The sequence below is a fragment of the Coturnix japonica genome, chromosome 2, assembly GCF_054131305.1.
Source record: "Coturnix japonica strain WE chromosome 2, WE-NBRP24, whole genome shotgun sequence".
Lineage (NCBI taxonomy): Eukaryota > Metazoa > Chordata > Aves > Galliformes > Phasianidae > Coturnix > Coturnix japonica.
In genome coordinates this window covers 70592926-70611028 of record NC_140664.1, presented here as the reverse complement: position 1 = coordinate 70611028, position 18103 = coordinate 70592926, and the positions used below count along the sequence as shown (strand labels likewise).

Genomic DNA, 18103 nt, shown 5'->3' with positions numbered 1-18103 from the left:
GCTGTTGGCAGTGTGGGAGCAGGGGAAAGGGATGACTTGTGGATGCTCATTGTAGTATTGGTTTCTAAGGAAATACCTTTAGGAAGATGTTCCTTAGCCTGCTTTATATTCAGTTATACCTCTTGATGTTGCTGGCAAATGAACATCTGAACGCTCTCGGACAGCACAGCTTAAAAAGACACCATGTACTCTGGTGGTTACAGCACACACTGTCCCTGTCCAGTAATAAAGAAGGCAGCAAGACCACTTAGTGTGCACAGGCTGCAATCTGGGCAGTGGTTGTTACTGCCATTTGCATCTTGAGAAACAAAAGAGACCGGCCCAGACGCTTGTGCTTTTGCAGAACCGTATTGTCAAGCAATCAGTTTACACAGATACTAATTAATATATAACTCACATGAAGTATGAAACTCAGGACATCTCTGGTAAACTTCCAGAATGCAATATTGCTAACAAACACCTACAAGAGCTTCAGGGTTCCAAGGGCAAGTGCTGCTGCTGACCACGCAGCTTTGCTGGTAGATACTGCAATAACTGTTCAGAAGCAAATAGAACTTTGTTTTGGCCACAAACAGGAGGGATGTTTTATTTCCCAGACCATTTCCCTACATTACCCTCTGAAACAGCACTAACACGGCCCTGTGTCTGCGGCAGGAAAACCAAAACACATCTTTACTCTCTTGCAGCCCTGTCCACAGAGGCTGTGACAGATGCAGAGTGGCTGCATGAGGAGCAGAGCGCTTTCTTTCTGATTAGGGCCTTTTTTTCTGCCTTTGGGCCGCAAACAGCTCTGCTTGAAGACTTGAGGGTGCTTCAGCTTTCTAGTCAACACGCATTTTGAGAACATGTGGCAGCTTTTTGAAGTGTTTACATATTCTCTTTAGTGCTGTGTATGTCATGTAAAGCAGGCAGATAAAATTAACCATTGCAATGTTAAGAGCACGGGCAGGCAGCCTTTGCACCTGGCTGTATCCTCTTAAGTGGACATTCAAGTATGTGGTGTAGGAGTGCGTTGTGTTGAGATCTGTGGCCCTCAGTGCTCCCCTCCTGTGAAGGCAGATGACTTAAAAGTAAAATCAGTGCATTGCCCAGATCCGCAGATTCTAATTATCACTCTGGTGGTGGTGGTGATGATGACGATATCGTTTTTGCAGAAGTAGATTCAAGTCAGTTAAGGCGTCAGCTGTGTGGTGGCAGCCAAGCAGCGATTGAAAGAATGATCCATTTTGGAAGAGAATTGCAAGCGATGAGTGAACAACTAAGAAGAGAATGTGGCAAAAACACAGCAAATAAGAAAATGCTCAAGGTATGTTCTGTCTTTGGAATTGCTGCTAAGGTGAACAATGGCATCGCTCAGCAGAAGCTTCTCACAGCATGCTACGTAACAACACTGTTTTGCTTGAGCTTCTGCGATTTCACTGTGATTTCTTTTGGTCTGAGAGTATTCCAGTCAGCTGTGGTGTAGTGGTGTATCTCCTATCTTGTCCATGTAGCACATTCATTGGGAAAATAACTTCATACAATAATACAGTTAAACGCAGAGATGAATTTAGTGTGCCCATTTAGTTCTGACTGCATAGTTTGGTCACTGGAATCATAGGTATTATTTCTAGCAAGAATTGGTAGAGGCCTGAAGCGTGTGCTGTGTTTTGAGACTGCTCTGAGTCACGAGTCAAAATATGTTAAGAAAAGGCCCAAGTTTTCACTTGTGTAATGCAGCTGTGATGTAATCATCTTCCTGCAGGATGCGTTCAGTTTACTTGCATATTCAGATCCGTGGAGCAGCCCAGTTGGAAATCAGCTTGACCCAATTCAGAGAGAACCTGTGTGCTCCGTACTCAATAGTGCAATACTAGGTAAGACTTGGTGGGCTTTGCTTTCCTTTCAGGGAAGCAGGGCAGCACACTGCTGCTCACCATGCTTTGTTTGCTGGGTCCAGAACTGAGGAGGCCAAGCGATGAACAAAGCTTACTGGTATTGAATGCCCTGTGAGCAGAAGAGAGTTCTGGGGGTGCATAAATGCAGCAGATACACTACTTACATGTATTTATTGGCTGAAAGTGAAAAGTGGCTTGCTCTGTAAGTAGAGCTCAGCAGAGAATTTCAGTGTGCCTTCATTGTTCCTGCTCTGTTTTGCCATAAGAGTAAGCTTTGGAAGAAAGTACACGGACTCTGAGTTTCCTGGTACAAGAAAATTATGAAACTAAGTGAGATATTCTAACTGCTGCTGCTAATCTTCTTCCAGAGACTCACAATCTGCCAAAGCAACCACCGCTTGCCCTGGCAATGGGACAAGCATCACAGTGTCTGGGATTGATGGCTCGATCGGGAATCGGATCCTGTGCTTTTGCCACAGTGGAAGACTACCTACACTAGCTATGCATTTGAAGCTCTGTGAGATGGCGTGGTGTATTCCCTATGGAAAGTAGATCAGCTCTGCTGACTGGAATTTGGAATTTTAATTATGTACTAAGGACAAGTCTGTCGCTTTATGTTGCTTCCTAGTTTACAGCATGATGCAAATGATTTCTAACTTAGCGTTAGAGAATTTCCATCTTTAAACCTCTTAGAAAACTAAGAGTGGGAAATATCACCAATAATGTCAGACATCCAAATTGACAAATAAAATCCTCTCAACGATTGTCTAAAGCAAAACCAAAAATCCTGCTGCCTTGTGGTGGGACGGAAGAGCGGCACCGCGGATGTGTTAGCGCATGCGGGTGATGTATGTGTCAAGCAGGATGACTTGCCAACCTCCACCCCCATTGTTACATAGTTCAATCAATGTAATTTGCAAAATGCATAAACACCTGATGGTTTGGATATAGTGTTGATGGGAAGAAATGATATTTTTTAATGTGTACTGTAAAACTTGAATTACTCAGGAGCTGAGTGAATATGTTTGTTGCTACTTACAATCCCGACCTGTTGATCTTAGTAGTTTTTGTTTTAACATGGTCTTTTCAACTTTGTTTCCTTGTTTAACTACAGACAGCTTCTGTTGTGTAGACTCACCAGTTTAACTGTTGTATTATAACAGTATTACATGTCAACACAGTGTGGTTATGACCTATTTATATAAAAACCAAATATTTAGTCAATTTACAGTCTTAATTTAATCTTTGTACACCTTGCATTTTTAAAAGTGCTTAAATAGTACTATATTGCAATAAACTGTAGTGATATCATAATTAACCAGTCATTAAAAACTTACTTCTACATACATGGTAGCATGGACGTGTACGCTACATTGGCTTTGTTCTAGTTTTATCCTAGAACAGTGGTTTGCTGCTGGACACTATGATACCACTTCCCTTATGAGCAATGCTGAAAACTAAAGGGTGTACTCTTACCACAAAGCAAGCAGAGCTAGTGCTGTTAAGGCAGCAAGTTAAATGCTCCCTGAAGGTAGGGGAAAAAAAACACCCTTGTATTCCTTGAAAGTAATCAAGCCTGGCTGCAAGCAGCCCTGCTCTATGAACTGATGTGAGGACTCTCTGCAGCCTCTCCTGAATGATGGGGGTACTAAAAAATAGGAATAATAAATGGTTTTAAGAAGCGCAGCCTCCACAGGAGTAAGAAATAATTCATCTTTATTCTTTGCACTTGAGCTGCTGCCTCGTGGAACGACATCCAGCTCTGTGAGATGGCTTTCTAAGAGCCCATGAAGGATATGCCATCACAGCTGCAACCCAGCAGTGTTTGTTAGCTCCCCCAGCAGCTTCTGCCAGGGAAGGTAAGAACCAGGACCACTCTGTGAAACTGTTGCCAGAAACTGAAAGAGAGTAGTAACGATGGCAAAGGGTGGGGGTGGATGATGCCTGTTACATGTAGGTGATGAGAAATTAACTTCCAGCACGCGTCCTTTGAGAGCATCTTCTGAGAGCTGTCTTCAAAGTGCACATGTCACCTTTTTTGCGACCCAGTATTTTGTGAACTTTGTTGCTCTTTCCTTTTTCTCTAGCCCTTAAACAAAACAAAGACAAACTAGTAAGGCTTTAATAAAGCATTATTAAATTATTATGTAGCTCAGCTACATGACCACCAGCATTGCATTACATGACTGCAGTGTTTCAGGCCTAGCCAGAAGAGCAGAAGGGAAAGCTGACAAACTTCCTCTCAGTCTCGTTTCACATACACAAGCACGCTTCTGCTGGTGCCACTAGCCATTTAGGTTAAAGCCATTCTCCCTTGTCCTATCACTACCATATGCACTACTACGCATCCTGCCCTGCTCCCTTACTCAGTGTTCTTCCTCTGAGTGAGTAAAACACAAACTAAAGCCCTGTAACATGTAAAAGAGCATTAAAAACATAAAACAACAATGTAAAACCAAACACTACTTTAGGTGTATATGCACAGAGCAGTACCAACTTGATTTGTTTCTCTTTTTACTTACCCCAAGATTTGTCCACAAACTGAACGGCAGCTTTTTTAACGGAGCCTTTCTTGTTTGCAATGGAAAAAAATTCATTTGCTGTAAGGAGATGGACATCAGTTATGAAGGTTAATACAGACAAATACAGATGCAGACCTAAGAAAAACCGCCTACCGCTCGTTCGGTTGGTGCCTGGGCCATAGAGTCGACTGTGTATGAAGTCTTTTGCTGTTTGCTGGTGGAGGCCTGCTATGTTCTCATCTTTCAAGCGCACAGCAATATAGTTTCCTTTTGTCCTAGTGAGAGATGTAAATCCATGGCACAGTTACAGAGCCCAAAACAACACGTACTAGTTGGTATTTTGACAGTTGGGCATGACAGATGTCTGTACTGGTTTGATCAGCCAAGCGCTGAAACAACTTGCCCTGTGCCCTGACCAATGGGAGTCTCAAACTCCTCTCAGCAGATGCTAGTAAAGCTTTTCCCTACAGAATCAGCTGCGATGAGGTCAGAAACACAGCAAAGGAGACTTAAGTCACATACACTTGTTTCAATCAAAGCAAGAGCAGGGTTAACATCAAGTGAAAAAACAGACCCTGGCACTGAGGTGATGCCCCACATCATCTGCTCCTGCCATACCTGGTGCCTCCTGCTTTGTCTTTCTTGACCTGCCGTGGGATGTCAGTTTCGCTCTGCTCTGCAGATTCCCCTTCTGGATCATTATCTAAGGAAAACTCAACAGAAGAAAAACATCCCAAAAACACAATCTGGAACTGTAAGGAAGATGAACAGGAATGAAGCAACACAAGCTGTGAACAAGCAGCCAGGAGGCACTTTTCAGCTGCTCTGATTGGTAAAACCCAGCAGTGGTGCCCTCAGAGAGCTGCTGAAAAAGGCAGCCTAAAAGCTACAGTACTTTCCTGTTCCCTGCCATCAGTCCCAAATAGACGGGATTCCGTACAGGCCAAAAAATAATACTCGGTGCAATAGAAAAGCCACGCGCTGCTGGAAAGGGAAGGTCTAATCCCACCTCCATTCTCTGCTAACTGAGCTGTGGAAACAGAACATCCAAAGTACCTGGTGCAGCAGGGGGGCTCGGCTCATCTGCTCTACGAGGGAAGGGGAAAACACGTTACTGCCACACTCAGCACACTCCGGCTTCGTGCAGCCAAGGGCCCCCGACAAGCCGCCCGTGTCTCCCCGCCCTCCCCTCACCGTGCAGGCGGGGCTGCGGCCAGCTCCTGCAGCAGGGCCTCGGGCAGCAGCTTCCTTCTCTATGGAGAAATGGCTGTGAGGACGCGGGGCCCGGCCGGCCCAGCACGGTGCGGGCTGCGGGGCGACCGCGGTACCTTCTGCTCCGTGAACAGCTCCTGCCGCCGCCGCCGCTTCTCCTTCAGCAGCTCCCGGTGCCTGCGGAGCGATGGGGGGGGATCCGCCGTGAGCGGAGCGCTGTGTGACGGGGGAGTGGGAAAGGGGACAGGGGAGCCCGTACCTCCGCGCCGCCTCCCCCACGAGCTTCCTCTCGGCCTCGGCCTCCGCCCTGGCCGTGCCGAACGACAGCTCCTCGGGGGGCTCCTCATCCTCCGAGGAGGGCGAAGCGGCGGACGGGCCGACGGGGGCCGCCTTCCCCTCCTGCCGTCTGAGCCGCCGCACCATGGCCACGCTCCGCAACGCGTCTCAGCGCGACCCGGAAAAGCTCCGCCGACTTCCGAAGTCGTTCCTCGGACTTCCTTCCGCTCTCCCTTTATCCCCTGTTGCCGGCAGTCAGACCACGACACAGCGGCTGCCGCTCCACGCTTTATTGGCACGATCGGGGCCCGCCGTCCCGCCCCGCCCCACCGCCCCCGCCCCGCCTCAGGCGATGATCTCGGACTCGTGGCGGGCTAAGGCAGGCGGCAGCGTGCTTCCACATGGGCCCTGGAAGTGGAACCTGGAAGGAGAAAGTGTGTGAACGGCTGCGAGCGGCGGGAGAACAGGACGAGGAGGATGGAGGGGGTCAGACTGCAGAGCAGCGTTACCTGAACCTGTCTGTAGCGGGAGTGGCTTCCGTGTTGAATTCTGCCACCGGCACCCCGCGGGACGACACCTGCGGGGCGAACATGGCGGCGGGGTACACCACCGAGGAGGTGCCCACCTGCAAAGACAAAGACCGCTGTTAAAGCAGGTAAAGAGCTGACAGAAAGCCTGGAACAGGCTAAGCAGGGAGGTTGTGGATGCCCCGTCCTTGGAGGTGTTCAAGACCAGGTTGGACGGGGCCCTGGGCAACCTGATCTAGTAAAGGTGTATGTTTGGTGGCCCTGCCAGGCAGGGGGGTTGGAACTACATGATCCTTGAGGTCCCTTCCAACCCGGGTCATTCTGTGATTCTGTGAAAGCAGCCCCTGACGATGCTGACTGCCGTCTCGCAAAGCAACACAAACATCCTCACCACCAAGCAGAGGTCGCACAGTTCGAGCTCCTTCTCCACCTCTGAGAGAACATCTGGATCCAGGGCTTCACCAAACCACACAACGTGGGGACGAAGAAGGCCATGACAGCCATCTTCCTCGCACCTACAGAGAAATTACAGAGGTGCAGCATTATAGTTCTGACACGAATGCCTCCACCTGTACAGTGGCAAAACAGCTCTCATTTAGGATTGGACATGGATGGCTTCTTTCCCTCTTTTGCTGTTCACATTCACAGCACTCCTCATGCTCTCCTGAGCATAAGTTGTTGAACAGAGACTTAAGTGCTGTGTCTTACTCAGCTCCTGAAATGCATGAAACATCCAAGAACTTGATATGTGCTACAATCACCAACTTCAACAGAAACGGTCCAGCATGTTTTTAAGAAGAAAGTGGGCTGGACAGGAGCATCAAAGCAGCCCCACAGCAGTCCTGTTCCCTTAGAAATGAGATACAAAATCCAGTAGCTCCTTGCACCTGCAGCTGGCCAAGGTAAAGCTTTAGCCACCACAAAAAGCACCCTGGTGTGCAGGGACCACTCTGTGGCTGCACACCAGCACATTATCACATGCTGACCAGACATAGAAAAACAGAACCTGCAAAGCAGCAGCTTACTGTGCAGTAATTTCTTAGTGCAATTCTACTGCTTGCTACCAAACCCACACATCTTGGCATGTTTTGAGTTTGATACTTGAGTGCACAAATATGCAATTCCTTTAGCACTGTGATTATCTTGTATGCACTCCTACTGTGTGGTGCTTCCCAAGCACTGGATTTAGATATGAACTCTGTTCCCAGTTGTTCTACTAGTGTTGAATGCATACACGTCCTTCCAAAACTATAGGAACAGTAACGAAAGAATTGAGATATATGAAATTTTAAAAAGCTCGCAACAAAACAATAAAGAAGTGGATACGTACTGAGGAAGTTCTTCAACTGGAATTGTGGCATCTTCTATTTCTGGATCCGGAGCCCTGAATTTACAATATGGAAATACACATTTAAACATACTGATAAAATACATTTTACAGATTGCCAAAATCTTTGTTATTTTCTCCAATCAAGAATCTTTGCAACTTTGGTCCACTTAAAAATCTACTAAAGCTCTTAAAAATCTACTAAAGCCCTAACTTAGAGCACACAGGGCAGGCAGGCTTCTATTTGGTATCCCAGAGCCATGCAACAACAATCAGCTTGTCAAAGTCTGACAAAGGCATAATTAATATTTATGAAGCTATCTAAAGATCTGGAAGTAAAACTGTAAGCATAAGCACATGCCCGTCCTCCCCTCCCTTTTATTTCTTCTTTCAACAGTGCAAGGAAAAAAAAAGAAAGGAAAAAGAAGATGGCTAGAAGGAGGCCAAAGGGCTCTTCTGCAACTTGAAAAGAAACCCTGGAAATTGATGTTCCTGCATTTCAAGACTTGCAGCGAGAGTCAGTGATGAGCACAAGAGTGAGGAAGTGCTCATGAGATTCAGAACAGGCTGACCCATACCCTACACTGATGATAGTCTGCTAGAAGGAATAAACCTGGGATTAAAAATACTGGGAGACAAAGAGGATGGGAGTGAACACCGTTTCTCAAAAAGTCCAGTAAGCTGATGTCCAATATGAGAGTTCCAGACCATCTGATATTGACTGAATTAAAACACATATAATGTTGTGCTAACTAATGATTAAGTCACTCATTCACACACCTTACCTTGCTTGATATCACGGGCTCTAACTGAAGTTACCTAACAGTACACTCATGTTTCAAAACATTTACGTAACACTTAAATATGGAATCATAGAATCTCAAATAGGAAGGGACCCATAACAATCATCTAGTCCAACTCCTGAGTATTATTATTATTATTAAAGAAAAAGGAAGTGCTCGGCTAGAACACCTCTACGTTCCTGTAACAGGTTCTTTCCTACAGAAGAGCAGATGGAGCAGGAAATACTGAGTTTGCAATGCAGATGGATTACCCTTTCCCAGCCAACGCTGGGCAGATCGGACTCTTGTAATTTGCAGTCACATTTCCACAGTTGGTGCATCGAGTTTTAAATAAGCTTCCTGAAATGCAGAAAGAGGAAATGTTACGGATCAAGTAATTGTACTAGGGCACGACTGTACAAGCAAATGGTTCTGTTTATCCCAGACAGCTTTTATTTGACTTGTGGGTTGACAGCTACACAAACACACCAATTGGGTGTTGAAACCTGGTAGCATTATGATTGAGATGTTATTTGCAGAGCGCATCCATGTGTTTGTTTAGGGACCAAAGACAGACAGGGTCAGAGTTAAGCACAAATCAGGCACAGTAGAGCCAGAAGCATCCTTTCACCTAAAAGGCCACAGTGATCATCAGCAGCTGTGCCTCCAAGCTACACTTTGTGACCATCTACCTCATGACATAATAATTAATACACAGCCTCACTGCAGTTATTCACAGGAAAAAAAAAATCACTAAAAGCATTACCAAATGAGATCATTTCTGCTTGTGGTTAACCCCACTTTGTTTTACACAAACTCCTCAATCCCAAGACACACACATCTGAACTTCCATAGATCTGATACCATGCGCTATGGAGACACCCAACAGTTTAAGTTGTTTAGAATTTGTAAAGAACAAAACTATACCCATGATTTTATCCACAGATCCACAACTGCAAAACAACTTGTGACAGAGGAAGCTTGTAATATCACAAATTAGTGGTGGTAAATCCCATTTAAACCTTTTGTAATATTTAAGTGTCATAGTACTGGAAGGCAAGAACAGGGCTTTGCTTTGGGAGACTTCCACCCTGTAGGGGACTGGCAGAACAGGGCAAGGACGAGAGAGGGCACCTTGTGAGATGGAGAAGGGCACTCTCACCCTTTCTCCTTCCATCCCATACCGTATTGCCTCAGATCCAAAGCCCCACTGATTTGCATGTACTGCCCCTGTGGCACCTTGCTGCAGAGCAGGAGGGAATGAGGAATGCCATGAACCACAGGGAATGGGAGAGGGAGTGCCACAGAACATGGAAGAGAAAGGTATGGAAACATCATGTGTTTCACGACCCTCCTTCCTCCTGCACCTTAAGGGCTGCCATGGGTGGGGCCTGAAAGGGAAGGACAGGACATGACAGAAAGCACCAGGGTTGGAAAGACCTCTTGCCCACCTACCTTTTGTTTGTGGTAATACCAGTGTGATGCTTTCACACTGCTGAAGCCCCAAATTCCATGTATTCAAGAGGCAAAACCGAGCAGGTGGGAACGGAGAACCAATTCCCACATGCTGTCCATTATGTGCTGTTCATAATCTATTAAAAGGAAAGCTAATGAATAAAAAGAGGCTATGAAGTGCCCAAAACATCTTCCAAAAGGGAACAGGGTGATACTGTAAATAACCTCTTGCAAGTGCTTATCCCTCTTAAGTCAAGTTTCATTTGTTCTGCCTATCTTCCTTCTCTCTCTTCTCCCCCGAGTTTTGACGTCCTGTAGCACACAGGTAAACAGATTCTTACCATGAATTTCCAGGAGGTGCTTTGTGCCTGCCTTCCTGTGCAGTTCATCGATATTCTGGGTGATGACCACCACGCTCCTGCCTTGTTTCCTCAGTCGCTTTTCACACTCGGCGATGGCGATATGTGCGGCGTTGGGATGTTTACTCAGCATGACCTCGCGGCGGTAATGATAGAATTCCCACACGCGAGAAGGGTTACGTGCAAACGCCCCGGGAGTGGCCAACTCCTGAAAGAGATGTAACGCTTCATTCTGCTGATGGAAGGGCAGGAGAATCCCTTTCTCAGGTGAGGGCCAACAGCATGCTGCCATTCTGACAACAGGATAACCAAAAGCAGATTATTACAGCCAGACGCAGCTGATAGGAACGCAGCTCAGTAGCCCATCTCTTATGAGGATGACAACACAAAATAGCTTATGGAACAAGGAGATAGCTTGTATCAGTGACGCGATACCTGCTTCATTCCATGCTGCCCTATCAGACCAGTAGGAGTTCAGAGCAGTACAAAGGAAGATGTTTCCATGCACGCTATTTTTAGCATTCAGAACTCGTTCACAGGGCAGCCGTAAAACTCGTCACTGTGTGGATGTTTTTCCTTTGCTAGCAAGTTCTTATCTGACTTAGTTTAAGCATAGTGCTAACCAAATTACAGTCCCCGTCGAAACCAAAGCCTAACATCACCTTTATACACCATCCTAAAGAGCAACAAAAACATGAAGAGAGCAAATAGGGCTGCAGTGCTTGGGTACTGATGGTGACCTTGAAATGTGCAGTACCAGAGTCTGGAGGCACCCGTGATACAGTATGTTATTGCTTGCTGCTGCACCACTGCACACCTCAGAAACCAGGATTAAAAGAAAACCAGGTGCTTCCTTTTAAGTGTTCTTTATTATTTTTGTAGCATTTTCCTAGGAGTTTAAAACAGGAAAGGGATACAAAAAACAGTGAGGGTGTCCAAAGAAGAGCAAGCAGTAGGCAGCCAGGCAGCAGAGTGGTACAGCAGAAAGACAGAGCTGTCTCCAGAGCTTTCCAAAGCAGCAACAGAAAACTACTCCCAGCTTCTTCTGACTCTTCACACGCACATCCCTGGCTGACAGAAGAGCACAGCTGTGCAGACACACACAAAGTGGGTACATACCTGTGCTTGCCACTTTCTCCAGAGACCTCCGGCTCCTCTGAAGGTAGGAACACCGCTCTCGGCGCTCACACCGGCACCGGTAATGATGGCGATGTGCTTCGCTTTGGCAAACACTTCTCGGAAATCAGCCATATCTGTTTGTGGGGCAAAAAGATGTGCAGCTGGTCAAACAGGGATGTTTTACATAAGACACCATCCGGTGCTGCCAGAGATGCACGCAGAAATGGTATTTGCATGGAATTTGAAGGGCAGTTCCTAGAGACCCTCAAAAATAACATGTGAGCAACTATATGCACTATTTCAAAGACAAGATGCCTTAAACTAAAACTACACATTAGATGCTACCACAATAGCTGTGCCACCACCATTCAGGAACAGCTTGCTCCTAACTATAAGAGTCAAAATGAGATTGTAAAGGAAACTCCTTATCTCGGGTATTAATTTTAAAGCAACATATTTTAGAACCACAGAATGGAAGAGGTGAGAAGGGACCTATGGAGACCATCGGGTCCAAGCCCCCTCAAGTTTTCTCCCGCTTTGAGGGTGCCCAGGCCCGTGTCCAGGCAGTTTTTGGAGACCTCCAAAGTGGAGACCCCCCAGCCTCTGGGCAGTCTGCACCAGTGCTCAACACTCCCACTGCACAGAACTGCTGCCTGGTGTTCAGAGGAAACCTCCTGTGCTCCAGTTTGTGCTCACTGACTTGTTCTAGTGCTGGGCACCTCTGAAAAGAGCCCAGCTGTGGTTTCTTTATTATCCCCGAGCCAGGCACGTATGTACATTGATAAGAAATTCCTGAACCCCCTCCTCCAGACTGCACAGCCCAAGCCCTCTCAGCCCCTCCAGTTCCTTATCGCTTTCAAGGCCAGACCCACCCCAGCAGGTTTTGCAGCAGGGAGCCCATAGCCAGCCCCAACTCCCCAGGTGTGTCACTGGCCCTCTTCACCAGCAGGGCCCATCTCTGGCTCCTTGTTACTCAGCTGTCCACCCGAAGAATGCTCAGAGCTTTTCCTACAGAGCGTGCCCTGCTGCCAGGGGTTGTTTTAAGATAAGGCATATCTTCAGGCTTTGAAATATATATACACATACATGTCTTTTTAACTACTGCTAGACTAAACAAGACTTCTGAGGTTACTTAACATGCAGCTCCCAAACTACCACGAATGCTTGAGGTCCTCCATAACTCTTGCACAAATAAATCAGGGTGAGTTTTATTGCTCCTTAGAAGCATGAAAGGGAAAGGCAGCTGACTCACATGCAGCTCTCTGCATAAATTACAAGTACTAAAACCACGTCGTCAGGAAACCACGCTGACAGCAGCTTCTTTTGGAACCATATAGTGTATAGGCACAGGAGATACATGTTAGCAGCTGAGATTGAAATCTGGGTCACGCTCTTCCAATAGGTTTGAATTAATAAGGGGATTTTGCCTGTTACACGAAATATCCCGACTTCCCAACCCAGCCCAGGGGACCAAAGCAAACCGATGCGTATCTTACTCGAACTCGGCCGAGCCATTTCGCAGCAGAAGTCGAGTTTCTTTGCAGCAGGTTTCAGAGCACCGCGCACCAGCCTGCGGGCGGCACACAGAGCCAGACTCATGGGCAGCGCTTCGATGCGTCGGCCTAAGGAAACACAGGGGAAACAAGCGGATCGCGGAGAGAACGCACAGCTCGGAGCTCCCTGACAGACAGCACGGGATGCAGGTGCGACTCGCTTCTTTTCGCGGTGTTGTTTGTTCCCCCCCCTCCCGGAGCTCCCACCTGAGGGCAGGCGGAGCGCAGGCCGCCCCACCGCAGCGCTGGGCCCAGCCGTGCGGCCCCGCACGTCCCGGCCCGCCCTCAGCCCCGCCACGCTGAGGGGCGGGGAGCCCCGCCTACACCGCGCGGGTGTTCCTTGGCCCGTCACGCAGAGGGAGAGAGGGTTGTGGCTGCCCGTGGGGCGGCACCGAGCGGATTTCAACCTCCTGCAATGTGCAGGGTCACCAACCAGCAGACCAGGCTGCCCAGAGCCACATCCAGCCTGGCCTTCAGTGCATCCAGGAATGGGGCATCCACAGCCTCCTTGGGCAACATGTTCCAGTGCGTCACCACCTCTGTGTGGAAAACCTCCCCCTACTATCTAACCTGAACCTCCCCTGTCTCAGTTTAAAGCCATTCCCCCTTGTATTATCACTATCCACTCTATGTAACATCCATGCACAGCACTCTGACCGCTCATGGTTCCCACAGTTCTATGAGGAAAGCTGTTTTAAGGGCCATTGGACCAGTTTAGCACTGTAGCAGTAGTGTTTCAGAACTGTTTGTAGTGGCCGAGGACAACTACTTATGCAAACGTTCATGCACACAACATGTATTTTTTCAAAAGCTTTATAAAAAGGTTAAAGTGACATCTAAAATTAACTTCAAGATACTTGACAGTGTTTTAGGGTCATCTGTGCCTGATAAAATACTTCTGTGTAAACAAGTTTTTCCATTAGGGTAACTTTTTTTTCTTTTTTTCCAGCAAGAATCATCATTAATGCATCAAAAGCAACTCTGGGTGGACTCCAAAAGCATGAAAAAGACATCATCTGCAAAGCCCTTCATTCCACCAGAATCAACTAACATAAGCACGTCGGTATCCTGTTTCATTGCTGGCAAAAGCCATGCCAAGGGCAAGCACAACACACTGCGCCTGCCCCCATGGCACAGCACCTCCCAGCTGCCGGGATGAGGGATGTACATCTTTAGCAGTGTGTCTGCCTTCCAGGACTCCTTTCAGGAGTCACCCAGCTCTTCTCCCCTGAGCAGGGAAGGCAGCAGGTGAGGAAGGTGTATCCACAGGGGCTGCGCTCATCTTGTGCCACAGGAACCAGCCAGAGTTCCAACAGGTTAACGTCATCAAGCGCTCCACTCCCATTGCAGTCCTTCAGCGTTTATACAAAGTATTTTGCATCTGAGCACCATCAGCAAGTAATGGCATTAATCTTCTTATGTGACCACGGAACCTAAATGTATCAAATATAAGCAAAACGATGTCTTTAAAATCCCAAGTAAACAGTCTGTATTCTAACACACAATAGGTCTGTACCAATTAAATACAGCATTGGCAGTATATAAATTACAGTTCTTTACAGTAAATAGTAACACACTAGAGTCCGCTTACTGTACACAACAATCAGAGAAAGAACAGCAGCTTGTCATAAGGTCCCAGGTATCTCAGTCACTCACTTGCTCAGAACAAAGAACAGGTACAGCAGGCCACTCACATCACTCATTTTTTTACCGTGTTACTTTACAAACATCCAGAACACTTGTACAGGCATCTACAGTATCTACATGTGGAACAACCTTCGCAGGAATTCATGAGCACCAGACACAAATCCCTCCATCATTCCCATTATTAACATTAACTATACAGATTAAAATTACTTTCGCAGGTTCTATTTCATCTTGATAATAACCGGCAAGTAACAAGTGCAAAATCTGCAGTCACAATCCATCTACTGTGTTTTGTTTTCCCTGCTTACACCCTCCCCCACCCCTCAGGTTCCCCTTAAGACTCCCCAGACCAACCCCAAAGTGTTGTCGTATCACCCCCTTGCAGTAATACTGTTTCTGCAGTCAAACTGCCCGGCTGGTTGATGGTAACACACACAATACCAGACTAACAAACAGCTTCGGGCACTGTCAGTCACCTCATACACTGCCAGTTCAGCACAGTGGCAGGCCTCTAGGAAGACAAGAAATACGAAGCAGTTGGATATTTCAGTGTGCTTAAACAGAGAACATAAGGCTGCTCGGTGCCCCGTGACTGAAAGGAAAAATGGCACCACGTTATCAGTTAAAACATTTACAATAGAAAGATATAAACAGCAAAGGTGTCAGTCTAAAACGAGTTCTTTGGTAATGAAAAACAGCAAACCGCAGTTTCTTCCAAACACGGATTTACAGCCCGTTTGTCCACAATAAAATACTTTCAGTTGTTTAAAATATATCTCCCATGTTGATGCATAACAAATAGTCCAGTACCTCAATTATCTACACATCAGCTTTAACCGTATTTTAGTGTGCAGCCATATCTGCCCACTGGCAGACAAACTATAGATACACATTCACATATATATAATATATATTATTTATAAAAAAAAGAAAAAAAAATTAGAGAAGTCAGGGACCCTAGAGAATACGCCTTCTGTATGGACAGATTCAAATGTACAATAGCTTCAAAAATCCATAAAGTTTTCCACACAGTGATATGTGTAGTAAGTGCAAAAATACTGCAGTTCAGTTAATCCACGATTTCCTGTTCTCTTGCTTCCTAGAAAAAGCAGAAGCCGCTGCATCTCCCGAATGACAGAGGCCTTCTCCTGCTTTAGGAGTGGATGATGAGCCCTGAAGTACAGAACTCCTCCGTTTCTCTGAAGTGGAAGAGGCCTGAGACCGCGAAGTGCTGCTGCATTTCCTCGTGGATGCTGGTGCCTTACTGAGGCGCCCGGGGCGAACAAACACCCCGTGCCGTGGCTTGCATTGGAAGTACTCTCTGCCTTTGACAGTCCCGTCGTGCTTCCCTTCAATGAAAACAAAGGCACAGAATGAATTGTTGGGATGTTCATACGTTTATTAGACACGTAACTCTAGCATTTATAGAACATGAGCTCTTTTTCAGACCCCGCTAAACAGAAGTCAAAGGAAACCTGTGCGCTGTAATTAAGTCTTTACCTAGTAGGAAAAGAAATCTCTCTGAAAGCCTCAGGCAGCAAACTCATTTGACAAGTGATGTCCATCGCCAGTACTGCCCACAAGTTGAAATATATCTGCTAATTATTTGGGCTTTGCTTGTTTTCCTGATCTTTAAACAGATGGGTACTGATGGGAACTACTACGACATTATTTTGTATTAAGTAAAAGAACGGGGCTTTGAGACAGTTAATGATCTTCATCAAAGCATCCCTGTAAACAGGCCTAGAATGCTATTTTTCAGATGCCAGGTGATTACAAAATTGGAAGATTTTCCCAAGAGTGAACAGAGTATGGTTATAAATGCAACTTTAAAATAGATCCAGATAATCCAGAGCACACTCAGCCTTACCTGACTGAACGTTCAGTTCAACTCCAACCCAGATTCCAGACGAAAAATCCACCGTTCCAACATATCTCACCGTGCCCACCTTATTGCTTCCAACACAGACTTGTTCACCCACTGCCACCCAGCCAGGCAAGACATGGGCTTGCTCTGCAGAAGCACTGTCTTCACAGTCGGACCCATCCAAGTGGTCCTTCCCAGTAAAATCATCTATGGAAATATCAGGATAAGTCTCACAGTCTGAAGTCTCTTTTACTAACGAAGGCCTTCCCACAGCATTTGCAAGCTGATTGCCTGCTGCTGCAGAGCCCAGCTGGCCCCCACACGCATCCTGCTCCTTGTCATTTCCTAGGGATAACTCTGAGGTGCTCACTCCATTGGAGGACACAACGGAACAGGGTTGTGGAGATGCTGAGTGGTCAAAGTCTTTTCCATCTTCAACGCCCATAAACTCTGTAAATGAGTGATCTTCAACAATCTCCATTGTGTGCTCAACCGTAGCTTCACGTGCTGAAAATTCAATTGTATGACAGGTATTTCTGCCATTTGAGGAGCTTAAAGCTGAAAACGATCCAGCTCTGGGTAACTGCTGAGAGCCTTTGTCAGTGGCATTGAGGGACAGCGGAACTTGTTCCGTTAAGGCACTGTTTTCTTTCAGTGGTAACGCAGGTAACTTTTCTCTCGCTAACTCCTTTTCTGCCTCACAAAATTCCTTGTTCAAAGAAGATCTCATATCATGTGCAAGAGATGATCCTGAAGGCTCATTAGAGTCCAGTTCCTTTGTGTGACAGGCTAGTTGGTCTGTGCTATCACTACAGGGAATAAGCATGTCAGACAGAGTAGCGTTAGAGGCACTGTGGGAAAAATAGCCACTAGTGATACTGCTAGTGGTGGGGCTGCGGGATACCTCTTTCTCAAGAACACGTGAACTCATGAAGTCTGATTTAGAAGAAAACCACTCCCTGTTTTCCAGGCTAGCATTGTAAACACTGAAGTCAGCAAATTCCTCTGGTACATAAGGTCGGAAATTTTTAAAGCTTTGTGGACTTATCAGTTTTTTATGAATGGCCTCCAACTCACTGTCTTCCTCCTCAGAGTCCTGCAAAAGAAGAGAGCCAAGTGGCATTAGCAGCCTGCAACTGTAAAGTTCTCAAGAAAATTAACTTCACCTGATTTTTCCCTTCCGAATATGGAGAAGCCCGCATCTTTAGCATTCCTCAGCTGAAGAACAGAAGCTCCCTCTGAAAAGAGCTGTTGGCAGCACAACTCTACCCACGTAATCCGAGCCATTCAATTTTTAGAAAATAAAGATTAGTTCTAAACAGTCCAGAAAATATAAAGCAAGATTGTTTGGTATAAGGAAAGTTTACATTTAAAAGCTAGATATTCTCACATTTTCGTCACATTCTGTTTTTGAAAGCCATGTATCCCAAAAAATTCCTGCCCATTCTTTGGGCTTATTAAACCTACTGAATATGTTTGATAGAACCACTTAATTGCCTAACAAAATGGATACACAGGAACAGAAGAGAGCTAAGAAGTTTGCTGCTGCAACGCTGATTATTAAGAACTATTCTACACAA

The 18103-nt window shown here is 46.3% G+C and overlaps 4 protein-coding genes across 18 annotated transcripts in view; 1 reads left to right on the top strand and 3 right to left on the bottom strand.

Moving 5' to 3' along the window:
* RANBP9 (RAN binding protein 9) overlaps window positions 1-3223 on the top strand; it is a 41627-nt gene extending 38404 nt beyond the window's left edge. For all 4 annotated transcript variants that reach the window (XR_014943555.1, XR_014943556.1, XM_085540177.1 and 1 more), the window contains 3 exons: window positions 1155-1306; window positions 1745-1856; window positions 2246-3223. Coding sequence is in view for 2 of the 4 variants with exons in the window: in XM_085540177.1 (XP_085396303.1) it covers window positions 1155-1306; window positions 1745-1856; window positions 2246-2376 (395 nt within the window). In the remaining 2 variants the exon portion in view is untranslated. The remainder of the gene's footprint in view (window positions 1-1154; window positions 1307-1744; window positions 1857-2245) is intronic.
* On the bottom strand, window positions 333-6057 carry NOL7 (nucleolar protein 7). Of its 3 annotated transcripts, none has more exons than XM_085540180.1 (8): window positions 5871-6057; window positions 5728-5788; window positions 5594-5652; window positions 5456-5487; window positions 5018-5102; window positions 4553-4674; window positions 4400-4477; window positions 333-1986 (listed from the first exon to the last, which is right to left on the bottom strand). In XM_085540180.1, the coding sequence occupies exons 1-8, from the start codon at window positions 6032-6034 to the stop codon at window positions 1913-1915; spliced, it is 675 nt and encodes a 224-aa protein (XP_085396306.1). In that variant the 5' UTR covers window positions 6035-6057; the 3' UTR covers window positions 333-1912. The 3 variants fall into 3 exon arrangements, with proteins under 3 accessions (XP_085396306.1, XP_085396304.1, XP_085396305.1); XM_085540178.1 differs by lacking the exon at window positions 333-1986 and adding an exon at window positions 2008-2181; XM_085540179.1 differs by lacking the exon at window positions 333-1986 and adding an exon at window positions 3577-3966.
* Window positions 6058-6162: 105 nt separating this feature from the next.
* On the bottom strand, window positions 6163-13296 carry SIRT5 (sirtuin 5). Its single transcript, XM_015854740.3, has 9 exons — window positions 13217-13296; window positions 12953-13078; window positions 11457-11590; window positions 10320-10545; window positions 8796-8883; window positions 7745-7798; window positions 6806-6929; window positions 6397-6512; window positions 6163-6308 (listed from the first exon to the last, which is right to left on the bottom strand). The coding sequence occupies exons 2-9, from the start codon at window positions 13053-13055 to the stop codon at window positions 6233-6235; spliced, it is 921 nt and encodes a 306-aa protein (XP_015710226.2). The 5' UTR covers window positions 13056-13078; window positions 13217-13296; the 3' UTR covers window positions 6163-6232.
* A 510-nt stretch (window positions 13297-13806) lies between these two features.
* The window catches only part of KIF13A (kinesin family member 13A), a 101759-nt gene continuing 97462 nt past the window's right edge, over window positions 13807-18103 (bottom strand). For 6 of the 10 annotated variants that reach the window (XM_085540174.1, XM_085540175.1, XM_015854742.3 and 3 more), the window contains 2 exons: window positions 16527-17619; window positions 14475-16005 (listed from right to left, as the gene is read on the bottom strand). In XM_085540174.1, coding sequence (XP_085396300.1) covers window positions 15722-16005; window positions 16527-17619 — 1377 coding nt within the window. In that variant the 3' untranslated portion in view covers window positions 14475-15721. Of the gene's footprint in view, window positions 16006-16526; window positions 17620-18103 lie in introns of those variants that run through there. The other 4 variants (XM_085540172.1, XM_085540173.1, XM_085540170.1 and 1 more) reach the window with 3 other exon arrangements.